The sequence below is a fragment of the Necator americanus genome, chromosome I, assembly GCF_031761385.1.
Source record: "Necator americanus strain Aroian chromosome I, whole genome shotgun sequence".
Classification (NCBI taxonomy): domain Eukaryota; kingdom Metazoa; phylum Nematoda; class Chromadorea; order Rhabditida; family Ancylostomatidae; genus Necator; species Necator americanus.
Window position 1 is genome coordinate 199,944 of NC_087371.1, and position 17,174 is coordinate 217,117.

The window sequence follows — 17,174 nt, forward strand, 5'->3', positions numbered from 1 at the left end:
TTGTCGACTTTTGAAATATTACAACGAAGAACTATTGGGAACAGAATGTTAGCCGCGTTTCTGCAAGGTAAAAGAAACTAGGTGTAGAACATGATATCAGCTTTTCATTGTAAAGTTCCTATGTAAAGGGTTAGCGCTGCATGAAAGAAGTAGATGAGAAGCAAATATTATAAAAAATAGAGATATAGAAGAGAAATTAGTCTGTTAATACCAAAGCATAATCATAAGTCATGGGAAGCCACTGAAATGCATCACATGATCGATCAAAAGAAATTTTTTTCCTAGTTACCGTTCAAAACGCAAAAACGGAACATCCATAGCAATTTAAAAATATGAGTTCGTGAAAGAAAAGCAGGAAAGCTTGATCAACCCACCTGTTTATGGCCGCTTCTCCTCTTATTATTTGATTGACGCCGTTTTATAAGATTTGCTATGACATTTGCCTTTTGCGGATCAAGCATAATCAGCTGTTCCACGATTTCCTTAGTGTCCATAGTCGTTGTGATTGAGATCGAAGGCGTAGGCGCTGTCTCGCACTCAGATCCATGAGCTGACGCAACATCTTCACGTACGGAGAAAGAACTACAGTGAAGAATAATTATGCGAGAATTTCAAAGGGAAAAGGACGCTGCTTTGAGTATAAGGGAGCGGAGCTCAGACCTAACTTTCACACAATATCTATGTTTTATCGCAAAAGAGTTTTAATGAATTAAACTACCTATACGTTACAAAGAGCTTCCTCGCTTTTCTAGCTGATGAATCTAATGCAGAAAAACTAGTCCTCAAGGGAAAAAAAAACCGTGTCAACATTTTTGCTCATGAATGCATAAGACCAAGATGCCCGCTTCTTTCTCTTTTTTCTCTCTCTCGCCGGATACACCATTTTTTGTTTTTTTTTAAGCATTTTATTTCTCCCCATTGTACTTGTAAGAAAAGCAGGCTATTACCGATAAAATCGATAACTGTCCTACTCTTGTCCACGATACCCGCAATCAAATACAATCGCCCTCGAAAGTGCTGTATCAGGGTACGCATCGCATCCTGGAGGCGTGCGCTGGCTTCCCTTCACAGAAATCGACACAGAAAAGCGACAAGATCCTCTGAGCACTATTTGTTTTTTTTCATTACCTTTTTTTGTAATGATAATGCATGGGTAGGATTACTCATATATGCAAGAGTCGGATCCTGCGCTCCGACCAGGGTCAAGCGTGGTGATGGGACACGACCCTTTCGAATACGACCTCCCTCCCCCCTTTCTTCTTCGCCTTCTCCAACGTTCCTGCGACAATTTTTTAGCATTTTATTTCTCCCCATTGTGGTTGTAAGACAAGCCGCCCATTACTGATAAAATCGATAATTGCTACCAATTCAATATGTTGGAAATTTCATGCGTTTCGAAAAGTCGAAAATTAGCCGGGGAATAAATGGCAAATGTGAAAATCGGTAGCTGACAGAAGCGAAGAAATACCATTTGCTAGAAGACGCAAATTTGCTGAAATGCTGTTGAAATACTGGTATTGGAATATATTCATTTTTTGTAATGTATGTAATTATTTAATTACTAGTTTGATTACTTTTGTGCTGGTTATCATGCTATCATGCGGTTGGGAAAAATCTATCACACGCTTGACCCTGGCTCCGACTCCCTTCAACTTGGACGGTTGGCGAAGGGATCCCTTCACTTTTGGACAATTGAGGAAGGCGAAGGGATCCTCATCACCGCAGGTGCACCCCAGCTAGACCTCCTTCATCTGGGGAGGGTCCGGCTCTTCCCTATCGCACCTACAGGATTACTTAGGCTTAGCAAAGTCATTTTTCACTGGTTTGTCGCTCATTCTTCTGTTATGGCACTTCTCAAATTTTAGTTCGAAGAGATTGAACTTCTTCTCCACTTCTTCATGTAAACGTACATAGCTAGCGTTTGTAAAATCTCACGATATGTCCTAGAAAAAATCTAACTATGCATAATTACATGAAAACAAGAAATGAAGTGGGCAGAAATGTATTTCTTACAAGATGTTGAGATGCTCTGAGATCAGAAGAATCTACTGGACAAGCATAAAAAGAGATTTTCTCAGTAGTACAGTTATAATTTGTAATCGTGCACAAGTGCACAAAGAAAGGACTACACATTAAATAACTATAAACCAAAATCTTAAAGGCACCCTAAGAGTACAACGAACAGACTTACGGAAGAAGACTTTACTAACATTTCGTAATTTTATTCATGCACTACCATACGAAAAAAAGTGATCGAAAACTAAGAAAAAATAAGAGGGGCTCCGAAAGCTGAGATCCCAGAGCACGCTTTCCACCAAACACACAACGCTTCACCACGATACAACAGTTTTTCGACGACTCTAACTCCAAAGGTTTTCATTGGATTTCAGAAACTCGAGTTAAATTTACAGCGAAAATGCAGTAAACTCATAAGACTGATCGTTGTTGGAGGCATCTTCTGCGGGGATATGCATATTCGTTATTAGCGTCATCTCTGGCGGCCAAACTCAGTCCAATTCCCTACGTCCAAGGTAAAATTCGAACATCGTCTTTTGAGGGAATGTTAACGTTTTGCAAGTTCTTGCTTCGCTCCTTATCACCGCTAACTACAGCATTGCTCAACGTATTGCTCCATCACCATCTGTTTGGTCATCTGTTCCGAATGTTATTTCACAGGTCGTATATTCGATTTAAACATGCCGTCCGTATGAGGTACGGTGCGAGTATATGGACAACAACAGCATGACAGACTACGCAATCAAATGTTTTAAACAATAAACCAATACGGAGGTACACTTGATCTTTGGGTGTGAACATGAAAATCAACGTTTGACGATTGGAAAACTCCTTTTTGGGCAACAGTATGATAATTAACTCGGAATAGCAATACGGCTCACCTGTTGCTGCATTGTGGTTCTTCCTGATCAGCAGGTAATAGGCGTGGCATATCCGCAAAATCTTCGTCGTTGTCACAACGCTCCTCACAAACTGAGTCGCATCCTTCTAGTTGCATCTGCTACATACAGAAATCAGCGCATAAAAAGAAAACAGTGTAAACCTAATCTGCAGTCATAATCAATGCCCAAGGTAAAGTATGAAACATCAAGAATGTTATGAACTAAACACAGATTTTGTTCAAAGAAAAAAATACATTCACCACTCTCTCCAATAACTGCATTTTATTTGATTATCCTACTTTTTCTTCATTCAGTATTTTATATTTGTCACCGGAAGTACTGAATCTGCTCTTTTCAGTGTTGCTCTTCTGAATAAGTACTAATAAAAGGCATCAAATATCAAATGCCAAGAGAGACCCTGAAGATTATGGGAAGCCTGAGGAACCCTACAAAACAGCTGAAAGTGCCTGGCATTCTACTTGCAGAAGGTAAGAACACAAAATAAAGCTGATAATCTTGTACTCTGTTCCGGACTTAATAGGTTAGAAAGAATTAAATACTGTACGCACAACAAATGGCGAAGAAAATGTTAGACATCAAATGACATCTAAAATGAAAAGAAGGGAAATGTTACTTTCTGTGCCACTTCCGTGTTTCCGTACAAAGGAATCAAAGCTGGAATTTTGATTTCAGCTTCGTGGCAACTGCTTCTCTTAGAGATCGAGAAAAAAAATCACATTTCAATATGAGAATTTAGGAATTTTCGAAACCAAACAGACATTACCTTGGAAAATTCGAGAATTTTGGAAGTTTCCTGGCATATTTAAAAATTGTGGCCGTAAAAATTTAATGTTATGTAAAAAGCTCAGTTGACACAACACCTCAAGCAATGTCTCACTTCTTTTCCTTGCCCTACCTGCTCATTATCATCTCTCTCTCTCTCTCTCTCTCTCTCTCTCTCTCTCTCTCTCTCTCCCAATTCACCTGCGCTGATGAACGCAGTCTCACGCGGTTTAAAGGCAGGATAACACGAATCTGGGGTGGTGCGGATTTCACGTGGGTAGTTTCTATACGGGATCGTAAATCGTGGGGACTCTCCACCTGAAATCTGTACCACCCCAGATTCGTGGTATGCTGCCTTTAAAATGGACACTATTTCAATATTCCGCCGGTTCAATGAAGGGTGGAAGATTATGACGAACGAATTAGCACCATTCGCAGGATACGCAGCCAGCTTAACCGCTTGAGGAACACATGATTTTTGGGTGCACACGGAGGAATTTCCGTCGAACGAAAGGAAAAATTTGCGTTTTATACTACTGCATCTGATATCTGAGCGTCTTTTCTGTCTCCTTTCGTTAAATAACTCGTATTTCCTTTGAAAGACGAAAGAAGTTCAAAAGCGCGTCAATTTCTTAGTTTTCGTAGTCCTTTTCACACTCATTGCTTTCCTCTTAAACGAAGCAATCACAATTTGGTACTGCTGAGTAGCAAAACTCGTTCGTCTTCGTATACCATCTTTTTAGTCCGTGCTTCTTTTCCCAAAGTTACTGCATTATAAATAACAACACAAAAAAATATCCGCTTCACACACCAATTTTTGCGTCAAGACGAAGTTTGTAGAGCCTGTCATGCAACAGTTGTGTTTTTACTGTTCCATCGCGCTATACGTTATATTCATAACAGTTAAGTCAACATCGCCTTCCAATATCTCTTCATTCGGATTTCTCTAATCACCACAGTACTTCTTCTATTATGAAACTGCCTTAATATTTCCCACAGGAAAATCTTCCTTCTTCGTCGTATTACTATTGATTGTAATAAGATGCTAAATTCTTTCGCATTTCTCTTAGCATTTTCACTTTTGTACTTTGTATATTACTTTGTTCTTTTCTCATTGGATATACAGTTTAGGTGAAGAGAGCCACATATCCATACCATGATGTAAAGGGAGAAGAACAGAGGCTCCGATTAGTTGCAGCAAAGTTGTTGATGAAATTAAAACAAAGAGATTTTTACGCACTGTGGGTGGCGTTAATGGATGACTATTCGGTGGTGATGCTGGTACTGACTGGATTCCAGAGTCTGGAGTTGTTGACGAGTCGCTGACTGGTGCAGTCCACAAACCAGCAGCAGCAACACGCATAGATCGAGGATCAGCCTGAATACAAAAATCTGGCAGCTTAACCACAAATACCTCGAAATCAGCAAATGGTTATGAAGGATACGTTGTCTTCACGTTTATAAGATAAAAAAAAGGAGAAAATTGGTTGCTCCGATCAATCCTCTTGAAAGGCATTCACGCGCTTCCACTCCAACTAACAAACGCAGAGGTTTAGGAACGCGTATACAACTTATAGAATGGCCTGAGGGGATCAGCCGAAGCATCATGTCAGTATTTTCGTTCTCGTAAACAATGGTGGCACCACTTTATCAAAAAGGGAAGAAAGGTCTTCTGGCCTACGGTGGATTCGAACCAAGCGATCGCTCAGACAATATTGAACTCCTTACCGTTGCGTCAATATAGACTTATAATGAACAGCACTGATTCAAAGAACAAATGGAAATGTATGTCAACCGAAACGAAAGTTGCATCGGATAGCATATTTTGCTTCTCTCGTACCTAACTACATGCAGTATTTACAAGAAAAGAATGCAACCATGAAACCCTTACTTAAACGTGGATCTTCAAAGAAAGTACACACTTTTTTGCACCAAAGAGACATAGAACAAGTCAACTTGCGCTACTTAAAGGCATCATCCCATGAATCTGGGGTGGTACAGGTTTCAGGCGGGTAATGCCTAGGTGGTCGTAGATTGTGGGGAAGAGAGTGATTCCGTTCATCTCTCCCGTATCTGTGTAAACGGACGACACCGGCATAGATGCGATAGTCGGAGCCGGTGCTCTGACCCCCTTCAATTTTGAACAGTTGGGGAAGGGACTTCTTTCACTTTTCAACGGTGAGCAAAATTACCCTCTTCACTTTTGGGCGGTTGGCGAAAGGACCCCCTTCACTTAAGCTGCACCCTATGAGCTAAACACCCTTCACCTGAGGAAGGTCCGGCTTCTCCTTATCGCACCTATGGACACCGGAACTGTTTCTTACGACGGCTTCTGTTGCAATGCAAACCCCTTCCCCCCCCCCCCCCCCCCTCCCCTTTGATTCGTACGAATGGGTTTTCGACGAATCTCAAGCGGAGACGAGGCGCAAAGGTTGTGCACTGCAACAGAAACCGTCGTAAGAAACAGTTCCGGTGTCGTCCGTTTACACAGATACAGAGAGAAATGAACGGAATCACTCTCTTCCCCACAATCTACGACCACGTATAAGCATTACCCGTCCGAAACCCATAACATCTCAGATTCGTGGGGTGATGGTTTGAGAAATCGGATCAGTCGGATTTTAGGTAGACGTTTCAGCTTCAAAGAGTCTAGTAAAGAAGATAAGATAAGAAAGGTAACTTTTCTGGTGACCAAAATCCGACAAAAGAAAATACTCCAATGAACAACTTACAAACGCGTCAAGTTTGAAAAAATAAAACTACCAAAAAAAAAGCTAGCCAACATGCATATGACAGTTAACCCATTCGATAATTTTTCTTCCGCTGTATATTTAGTACAAGATAACCTCTAAGCAAAGGCAAAGAGGTGTTATTAGGAAAAACATGTACGGGTTAATTTATTCCAATCTATTTTTACGCAAAGTTGTTCGATAAAGCTATTTATAGTTACCTGCAGGCCTGGTCTGGTGGATGGAGTTCCATGATTGTGATAATGAATAACATTTTGCAATGGTGACATGGGGGAAGAGTCGAGTTGAGGTGAAGCTGAGCAGACGGACAGGCTTCGTGACTACAAATGATATTACTAAGAAAATGTGATTCTCAACAAGAAGATACAGGTTCAACCATTCCTAAACACTGCTAAACTAGCAAACTGGAGCTTTTGGTTACAGTTTATCTAACAATTTGCTGATTTTTACACATTGCGTGTTCTATTCATCCAAATGACTAATTAACTACTATGACTACATCCAAATTGATTAAATTTGACTTAATCAGCGAGCTGATATTAACGCGTGTATCTTCGCTGGAGTGTGTCATTTTTGAGCGTAACTCTGCTCAACCTTCTCGATCTTCAGCAAAAGCTCCCTCAAAATGAATCCAATCGTCGCCGTTCCATATCCTGCGCAACCTGATGTCTCGCTTGAGCGGCCTATCACCACTGTCTCAGTCCAGGAATTTCGTCTGCTCGGGTTCAATTTCGAAAAGGCAACCATGCAAGGTCGGCAAGTTAGGAAAGGCAAAGTCACCTTTTCCACCTTGAACCAGGCAAACTAATCAGAGAATGTTGAACAAAGCGTTTTACTGGCCTCCTAATGATGTGCAGAAGAGAAAACATTTTTGTGAGCAGTTTTGACTGCGGTGCAACATATTGATTATTTTCACATGTCGCCGGTACATCACATCAACTTCCGGGTAAAGATCTTTACTGTGGCAACTACTTAGCCGAAAGTAGCCAAACAGTCATTTGAGCTGTCCCGCAGTCGATCATGGATATCACCCAACATTAACGGTGTAACCCAGGTTTCCGATCCGGACATCATGATGACATCTAAGAAATAATCAAGTACGTGTTCAGAAACTACATACACAGAGTAGTCCCTTCAACTGAGAGGTTCTAGAATGAGAAAGAATAAGAATAAAAAGAATAAGAATTATCCCTTCCAAAATAATCCCAGATTTCTCATTCTAGAATTAGGAAGGAAAAGGTGACCAAAAAGTCATGCACTAACTAATTCAAGGTAATTCAAGGTTCACCTGCGAGTTACATGGGCTAGAGAGAGCGTTGTGAACGGGTGCAGCAAAGGCAGGCTTCACTGGAGCAGTTTGAGGCCATGCTATCGTCGACGTCGTCATCGGGAGCGTTGTGGTTGGCAAAGCTGTTGGAGAAATAGCTACCGAAGCATCGCCGCCATGTTGAAGTCGAACTTGAACCTTAGCTGGTACAAGAACCTAAAGCAAAGCAGAATCATTTGAAATTCAGGAGGATATACTGATTTCATCCGCAAGAATGAGTTCTTATAAAAGGATCATCTATACACTGTAAGTTTTCCAAATCAAATGCTCTGAAGATTAAAAAAACAATACATATAAACGAGCTTCTACGTAACTGTGCTTAAAATAATAACCGGACAAAATGACACCTGCTAATGACATTCAGAAAAAAACCTGCTCCCAGAAGGGCATCAGAATTTTCTGCACGTTGTTGTAATCTACTTTGTTGTTAAATGACCACGAAGCAACGTGGATTCATTTTACCATGTTTAGTGTAGATATGCGGGAATCACAACAGGACTGCCAAGAAAACAGACCTCGCAAATCCAACATGACTACTTTCACTATTAAATTACAAACTCATGCAACGAAAGTGCTTACTCAGCATGAAGAAAAGAAATTCATTCAGTTGAAACTTGAGATTCATCCCTAGTTCTCTAAAGCCTAAAGAAACACTCCTCTGTTAATTAAACAACACGATACCATTTGTATATGGTGGCTTCATGTATATATAATGTCTGCTATTAAAATTAAGAATGTAATTCAAATGACAATAAGCAGATCTTGCGCCGTCAAAGAACAGAAAAACACCTTAAAATCTGAGAAAGAAAGAGTACAAGTTAAAGGCATCACCCCACGAATCTGAGGTGGTGCAGATTTCAGGTGGAGTATTCGTATACGGAATGGGAGACTACGGAGAGGGAGGTGATTCCGTTCATTTCTTGCTAATTACCGTAAAAAACGGTCCGGAAGATACGGCTTCATTCGTTTTGGCGCACCATTTTGTACAAGAGGTTCGATTGGAGCGCTCCAGCCTTGTGCGGCGCCGCATCTTCCGGGCCGTTTTTTACGGCAATTACCAAGAAATGGACGGAATCACCTCCCTCTCCGTAGTCTCCCATTCCGTATACGAATACTCCACCTGAAATCTGCACCACCTCAGATTGGTGGGGTGATGCCTTTAAACAGTACTCAAAGAGGGAATAGGTGGAGTTATTTTTATTTTAAAGAAGACTCACATGGAAGAATTAGAATGAGTACATGAATATTTTTTGATTTTTGGAAATCTTTCTGACTAGAACTAAATGAGCAGTTAATTATATGAGCCTGCTCGGAAACTGCTCCCTCAGAGCAATTGCAGTGTTGGCCTAAAGACAACAAAGTGATTTTCCCCTTTTAACTTTGCCTTCGAAAAGACAAAAGAGAAGTGTATAACACGCAAAGCAATAATGAAAAGTACCTTCGGTGTTTCACCTTGAACAACGATGGGTGCGCCCTGAGGGTAAACTCCTTGAACAAGAAGCGGCTGTGGCGGTTTGCCAGCTGCCGATCCAGGTGTTACTGCTCCAATTGACTGGCCGGTTGTCGTTCTACCTACGACTGTGGCAGAAGAAGCACCCTAAAAGAGAACACCATTTTCACTAACGGCTAGTTGGAAAATAAGAGAATTTAATCTTATTCATGAAACAACAAGAAGTTCCACTCCCAAAAAAAGTTATATGAACACCATAAATGATGAATTTCAAATGTTGCTATAAGTCCACGGAGGAAAATTAGTGGCGTTGAGCAAAATGATTTCCAGCTTAGAAAAATAGGGCTTAAAACTCACAGGAAGGTTTTGTTGGTTAGCCGATGGTCGAATAAGTAAACCGAGGTACTGCGTTTCACCGTTGCCATTTTGAGCGGAGCTTCGAAACATGCATGGTACGGCTTCGTAGCTCATTTGTGATGTGAATACATGTCCAGAATGTTCTAAAAACACAATTTCCGAAAACGTGACTTAACCTTGAAGCAATAAAACATAAACGTGTCACGGTAGAACAGAAAATAAGCTGAATCCTCGAAAAATACTGACATTGGAAGTGTCATATTCACAGATTAACAAACAAACAGAAACAAATGAATACTGAAATGGAAAACAGAGCAAAAAAAGAGCTTCTACAAAACTTAATTAGTTAAAGTAAGCATGGGTGCATGATTTGGACAAAAATCATTAATTCCATTGACAGCTGTGAAAAAGAAATTACTGTCCAGGAGATGTTAGAAGGATCGCTACAATATGCTCAGCCCAATGTTCTAGTTCTACATTCTTGATCAGTTAATGTTTTGTTGGACAAGTCAAATATGATTAGTCGAAAGCTATCCTATAAAATTACATTATGATTCAAGGGGCACAGCCGATTGGAACCTCAGCAATGTCCTAAAGGAGAACAGTTTATTTTAATGGTTTCGAAAAGGGGGACCGCAAAGGCTAAATTTCCACGCAATATCGCGCTTAATTTCCAATTAATGCCCTCTATAAGCCTCCATGCATTTATTAAGGGAAATAAGTGGAGGGGAGAAAGAGGAGCGGAGGAGAGAGAACATTCGCTTTGTAACATAGGTGCGATAAAGAACTACCCTCCCTAAGTGAAGGGGGTCTAGCTCATTGGGTGCAGCTCAAGTGATGAGGATCTCTTCACCAACCGTCCAGAAGTGAAGGTGGTCGCAGCACCTGCTATGGCTATCGCATATAACAACGGTAAAGAATTTGTCAATTATAAGACAAAGACGGGACGACTGCATCGAGCACGAGGTGGAGAATACCAACCACAATTTTTGCACTGATCCCTTCGTCAACCTTATTACTTTATCATCTCAAGATGGTTACGTCATCTCAGGTATCCCTCACATTTGAATAGTCAGCGAATAATTGTACAGTTTGCTCAGTAAAATTACAGTTTATCATCTATACGCTCTTTACAAGAGTTATCCTAAAAACGGCATCAAAAGAACGTTTGGCAAAGGTCAACCAGCTAAACAAGTTACGTTTTGTGAAGAATTCAGCACGGTTGACCACGTACGTTCTTACGAACTCATCGAAGTGTATACACGACTGTACAAGGTGTTGATTTATCTCAACTTTATCGTTTTAGTCTGAAAAAGGGCTGCTTAATAGTCAGATTTCTTCACGAAGTTCCCAAAAGAAAAATGTGGTGCCTTTGTTGCTTCGCATCAGATGCTACTATGTAACTCGTACAAGAGGTCGAAAATATTGCTGCCACCCGCTAGAACAAATCGAAAACCATCGGTAGTGCAGAGACGTGATTCCTTTTCACTACTTCTAACTGGTGAATTTTTCTAGAAATTCCAAAAAGGCTTCCAGACATTAAAAGGTGGCAGGCTTTGAAGAGCAAACATTTGATGTTAGTTAAAGCAAACTACGCTGCTACACACAAAAACACCTAGCTGAAAAAAAGCTCCATTGCAGCCGAGGCGTACTTTGCCGCAAATTTGCAGCCTCCTATATTCATAGTGTGATGAAAATACGAAACACAAAATGCAAAAATGCCGTTCTACTTATTCTTTAGAACAAAAAGAAATTGAAGGAATAGCAGGATGCAAGTTGCCGACAAGGAGAAAGAAAAAAAAAAAACAATGTACCCGTGAATTTGAAACTATTCTTCCCAAATCTCCTACATCTTTTATAGCCAAAGCAACAAAAAGATCAACTACGAATTGAATAGTCTCTGAGGGATTAAAAGTAAAGTAATGGCTTAAATCGAGTTTAACGATCCATCAAAGCGATTCAGCGTACATTCAGAATCAAATATCATATTCTTAAAGGCAATTTTGAGTTGTCTTGTGAAAAGCTGGGAGTGGACCAGGACCACATGCAACGTAATTAACAACAATGAGACAGATAAAGTTCTACTGAAAATGAGTTATTAATTCTCGCGTGCCAAGATAATTCCTAGGCGCAAAAAATGAAAACAACAAAAAATACAGTTCCACACAAACCGCAAGAGTTTAGAATGGAATAAATTTGCTGATAAATACTCAAGCATTGAGCATAAATTCAATCCGACGAGGAAATCCCAACAACTGGAAAGGAAAATCCACTAAATAGCGAATGAGAGCTAGCCAAAAGCGGCTATCACTTTGCAAGAGGTTCAGTAAATGTATAGTTCTCATTTAACTGGCTGACATAGATGTTTGGCGGAACGAATATTGCTCAAAAGATTGACAATCGAATGTGCTGGCATGTTAACATCATCCGCTCAGAGTTCTTAGGAAGTGAAGCGTGTACATATTCGTAAACATGACGTCACAAAGTGAAGTAATTGTCAAAAAGGTAAGGTGAGTCGGCGGCGACGAGATAGTGTTGACGATCGAACATATGTCGCACGATGGATGACGTGCCGAGCGCTTAGAGAAGACGTGAAATCGGGAGGGTGCACGAAAACACATAACACAGATGGGTATATAATAACGATTAGCGCTTGCCCGAGTGTAGGAGCGCCGCTCGCGAAAGCTGTCGCGTAGCGTGCGCGTCGCGGTGTCTTCTCAAAACAGGTTCCCGCTCCGACGACGATGTCCTTAGATCGCACACCATACACTCATAACAACGAGCGAGATTGGTGGGTGAGGTGCGTGCGGAACACACACTCAGGGAACAACAGAGGAACGTACAACCAAACTAGTGGAAATACGGCGAACAGAAGGATGAATGGGGTTTACATCGTCCAACCATTTACTGATAACAGCGGAGAGCGGGGTTCTTTGGGTGTCCTCCTCGATACCGCCCGGTGAGACTTAGGCGTTACAAATGAGGGAAGGCTCAGGAAGTCGCAACATGTGAGTAATGAAAAACTTGAACTTTAATTCACGTACTACGCAACAATGATGTGGCTGCACAATCCATCTCTTGGAGTTTGTTTACATGTGGCAAAGGCATCTCTATGTGCACATTCTAAACTTTTCGATACAATTTGTAAAAGTAACGCTCCTGGCTTTTCTCCAGTGCGGGAGCTAGGACCACTTAAAGAATAGTGTATCCGTGCCGGCTAGAACAACAATATTTCATAAAAGCAAAATAGAAAAAGAGTCAACTTAATCAAGCGTGATTACGCAGTTCTACCACATCACTTGAAACGTCAAATCTATATTGCACCCCAACACATGAAAACTTGGCTAGAACAACAGCGATGATTTCATAGCTAAGCCAAGTAGACGACCCTTGAAGCAAATGAAAGTCAGGTCAAAATTAGTCAAGCGAAATCACTTTGGCACAAAATTATGCTTCATAAAGCTGCGGCGATATGTCCTTTCCGTTACCTTCCGGCTAGAATCCACGTCTTTTGATTTTGACAACAAGATTAGCGGGGTAAAATGCAGTTGAGGAGGCACTCTGACGCGACGGAATCGAACTGTGCTATTACTGTGTGCAAGAACGTCCATGCAGCACAACACTGGAAAAACCATGGAGTACAGAAACAGTTTTCGTCGTTAAACCGTTTCATTTCCATAATTGTTGCTGCTAACGAGCTGACTCTTTGTGAATGCAATCTAATTATTACGTGGGTGGAGCTTGCGTCGAGGTCCAAAGAGGAATTTGACGAATGGTTCGCTTCATGTGAGGTAACCCAACATCGCTCTTTATGGCCACCAGCTAGTGAATACAAGTCGAAAATGTGTTAAAGGCATCACCCCACGAATCTGAGGTGGTGTAGATTTCAGGTGGAGTATTCGTATACAGGATGGGAGACTACGGAGAGGGGGGTGATTCCATCCATTTCTTCCTAATTGCCGTAAAAAACGTCCCGGAAGATACGGATTCATTCGTTTTGGCGCACCATTTTGTACAAGAGGTTCGATTGGAGCGCGCCAGTTTGCCTGAAATCTGCACCACCTCAGATTCGTGGGGTGATGCCTTTAATAAAAGTTTTTGCATACATGCTTTGTGGTCGTGGATTGCTATGGAATACAATTTCGGTTCTTTTTTTCTGTGGAAGTAATACATGATATGACTTAGCTACTCACTTTTGTTAAGTTTGTTTGGAAGGTTAGAAATGACTCTCTGAGATTAATGTTTAGGTTTTAAGGCCCCGAGTGATTCACTTCCAATGATGACATGTCGATTGATGAACTATCGTCTTCTCAAATGCTTCTCAAATGGGAAAGCCATTTGTCACTTAGAGTACGATTTTGTTCTCTTTGGCTTTTTTTTGCGCCTTTGCCCCTCCGCCATTACACGCAATTACAATACTAGCACAGTACGGTTCTGTCACGTCAGAGTGCCCCTTCCCCAACTACATTTTACCCGACCAGCGCACACATGGTCCTTATGTTGTCTGTTCCCACTTTATTTGCATATTTTTTCAGTTTGTAAGATGTTTCCTTCGAGCAATTACGTAGGTTTGGTACCGTTAAGGATCTTACGTTTGAAAATTCGAAGAGTGAGAATTCACATAATCATTTGCTATACATTAAAAAAAAGTCCGTATCGTGTATATTCATGTCATCATGACGGTGAAGAATCGTACTTCACTCGGCCCAGGCAGAATCAAAGCAGAACATCTGAAGATCTTACCGCTTGTCCTTATCAACACATTGGCAAGGATCTTTACTATTTATCTGTCGAAATGCAATGTTCCAAAGCAATGGAAAACCTGTAAAACAGCCCTGCTGTTTTACAGGTTTTCCATTGCTTTGGAACATTGCAAAAGAACATGTACAAAAAGGGGAACCCATATGACATTGACAACTATCACCCAGTCTGCTTACTGTCCGTCATCTACAAGCTCTTCACAAGACTTAAACTCCTAAACAGGATTAAAATAACATTAGGTGAAGGAAAGCCATGCGAGCAAGCAGGGTTTCGAAAAGGAGTCAGCACGATTGACCACATACGTACCTTTTCAAAAATCATAGAAGTATCACAGTAGTACAAGATGCCGCTGTATCTCATTTTCATCGACTTGAAGAAAGCCCTCGATTTAGTTGGGACGGAGGTGGTCATGGAAGCATAGGACAACTAAAAAAGATATTTCGTGAGTTATATAGCAACATCACGAGCAAAATGTCCCTATTCCGCGATAATATCGCAATCGAAACGAAGAGAGGGGTTCGACAGTGTGATACAATTTCACCCAAAATACTCAGTGCCACTCTCGAGAAAGCAATGGGGATTGGAATGGGATCAAATGGGAGTGATTGTTGACGGTCAGCAGTTGCACCACTTTCGTTTCGGTTATGACATCGTTCTGATAACGAATTTGATGAAACGTATAAAAAATCGGTTTTCAGCTGAACCTAGATAAAACAATGTTCATGTTGAATGGATGAGTTCCTGACGCCTCACTCACGCTCAACAAAAGAATATATCCAAATGCTCCCGCTATGTTTATCTAGGTTGGGAGATTAATCTGATGAACGACTAATCACATCCGGCTCCATTCTCACCTATTCAATACCACCGCTCCTCCTGGTTTGACCTACGCTTCAGAAACCTAGGCGTTTCGCAACCAGGAGGAAAATGCGACCAACGTCATAGAACGCTACACTCACTTGAAAGGATGATGCAAAGAGTGTGCCGCTTTACGGAAGTAAAAGAGAGGATTCGGATTTCAACCCTACTTCATCAACCGAAGATCAGAGGCGCTGCCGCATTCGCCAAAGAAAGTAAAATTAGGTGTGCCAGACACGTGGCGCGTTTTAATGACAATCGTTGGACCAGAGCTGTGACCGACTGGATACCACGCATAGTAAACGCAACGCAGCAAGACAGCCAACCCGATGGTTAAACCTTTTCACGAACTTCTTTAAGGAAAGAATGATGTTCTTCGAGTTCTTAGCGAGAAGAGGAGCCGCTGAGCAGCTGTTTGCGACAAATGGAAGTATTACTGGTGTTCCCTTGAGCAAATCGACGAACGGAAGTACAGGTGATACAGGTGATGGTGCACGCGGGCTCGTCTGTGGCAGTGGGCGGGTATGGCGCGGCACTGAGACGCAGCGATGCAGTTGCATTGTAGGATTGAGTAGGTTTTTACGGTCGATATTTTGGACTCGCTCTATGCCTGCCAAGCCTTTCATCCTTCTAAGGTCGACAAATCGGTATCATCCTTGTCTGTGAGGACAAAAACACTGAATTGTACACCATAAGTCGTTCTATGAGACGCGCACGCATGTTCATAAAATCTAAAACGACTTTGAACTGAAGTCGAACGCATTGAGCACCCCAAGCGGTTTTTTTAATGCCAGAGACTGTCTTTTATCTATTTCGTGAGGAAACGGAAGAGCAATCATTGACAAGAGCTTCACTAATCTTTTGAACTGAGACTTCCAGCCGATTCATCAGAGAACGGAGACTCTCGTAGATTCAGCTACCGAGTATCAAGTGATTTTCTTGTTAAGACACATTTTGAACGCACCAGTAGGCAGATACAAGCAATTCATAGCGAAAAAAATCGTAAATGCCAGAAGCATGGTGCTAATCGCTTTCATGGTTTCCAGCCTAGACGTAATTTGTCGTAGGGTCAGAACAACATAAAGCACGGTGCAGTTGCGCAGGCGGCGCGGTGGAGATAAGGGTCGGAATCGAGTTGGGACCATCGCGAACTGCAGCGAGGATACGCAACTTCACAGTGCTTCACGTCGTTCTGACCCTACTGTAGTTGACGACTATGTTACTGTGTGTCCCACTTAATGACGTTTATTTTCACCTCTCATCACTTCAGTTCGCGAAGACCCAGTTCGATCCAGCTCTAAACCCCATCGCACCACTTCGACCACAGCTACTTACGCAACTGCACCGAACCTCATATCGTATATAATGATGTCAGGTCAGCAACCACCAATTTGACAAGGGAAGTGGACGAATGTGCCTCTACTTTACTTCACAACTTAAATTAGTCGATTTCTGCAGTAGGGAGCCGGATCGCTGCTATTCCCGTCGTTGCAACTTTGCAACTTATACCCCGTAGGGGCTAAAACCCAGGCTGTGGCGTCTTTAGGTTCAGGCAACGAAGCCACACAGTTTTTGCTGTGGCTTCGCCTTCTAGAAGACGTGAAGCGGCTGCGACGCCCCAACAAAGGGCAGATTTCTTCATTTGCTAATTGGATGAGACAGTGGGTAAAAACGTAGAGGAGTTGGACAAACAAGAACGTTGCGATTTTAACGCAATAGCCGTGCATCTGAAGCAGGCATTTGAGGGCCCGCAACACGAGTAGGCAGCAGCAAAAGCTCAAATGGTCGAACAGCTGTTAGCCGAGGCTACGGCTGACTGCTTGATCAACTCAGCGAGCGCCGCACGTACCATAGAGGTGAAGGTGGTGGCGCCTGAGCTTTCACAGACCAATCATGGAAAACTTAGCCGAGATAACTGTTACAACCGTGGATGAATTGGTCATCTTGCTATACAATGCCCGTCGTTTAGATCCCCATCAAAGGATACAGGT

General features: G+C 41.8%; 1 protein-coding gene across 3 annotated transcripts in view; it reads right to left on the reverse strand.

The window, feature by feature from the left end:
* Window positions 1–17,174, reverse strand: part of RB195_004031 (uncharacterized protein) — a gene marked incomplete at both ends in the record, with an annotated part of 33,871 nt that overhangs the window by 16,518 nt on the left and 179 nt on the right. The window contains 8 exons of one of the 3 annotated variants that reach the window (XM_064177861.1): window positions 375–582; window positions 2,898–3,013; window positions 4,921–5,058; window positions 6,631–6,750; window positions 7,719–7,913; window positions 9,196–9,354; window positions 9,565–9,707; window positions 12,222–12,330. In XM_064177861.1, coding sequence (XP_064032976.1) covers window positions 375–582; window positions 2,898–3,013; window positions 4,921–5,058; window positions 6,631–6,750; window positions 7,719–7,913; window positions 9,196–9,354; window positions 9,565–9,707; window positions 12,222–12,330 — 1,188 coding nt within the window. Of the gene's footprint in view, window positions 1–374; window positions 583–2,897; window positions 3,017–4,920; window positions 5,059–6,630; window positions 6,751–7,718; window positions 7,914–9,195; window positions 9,355–9,564; window positions 9,708–12,221; window positions 12,331–17,174 lie in introns of those variants that run through there. The other 2 variants (XM_064177862.1, XM_064177860.1) reach the window with 2 other exon arrangements.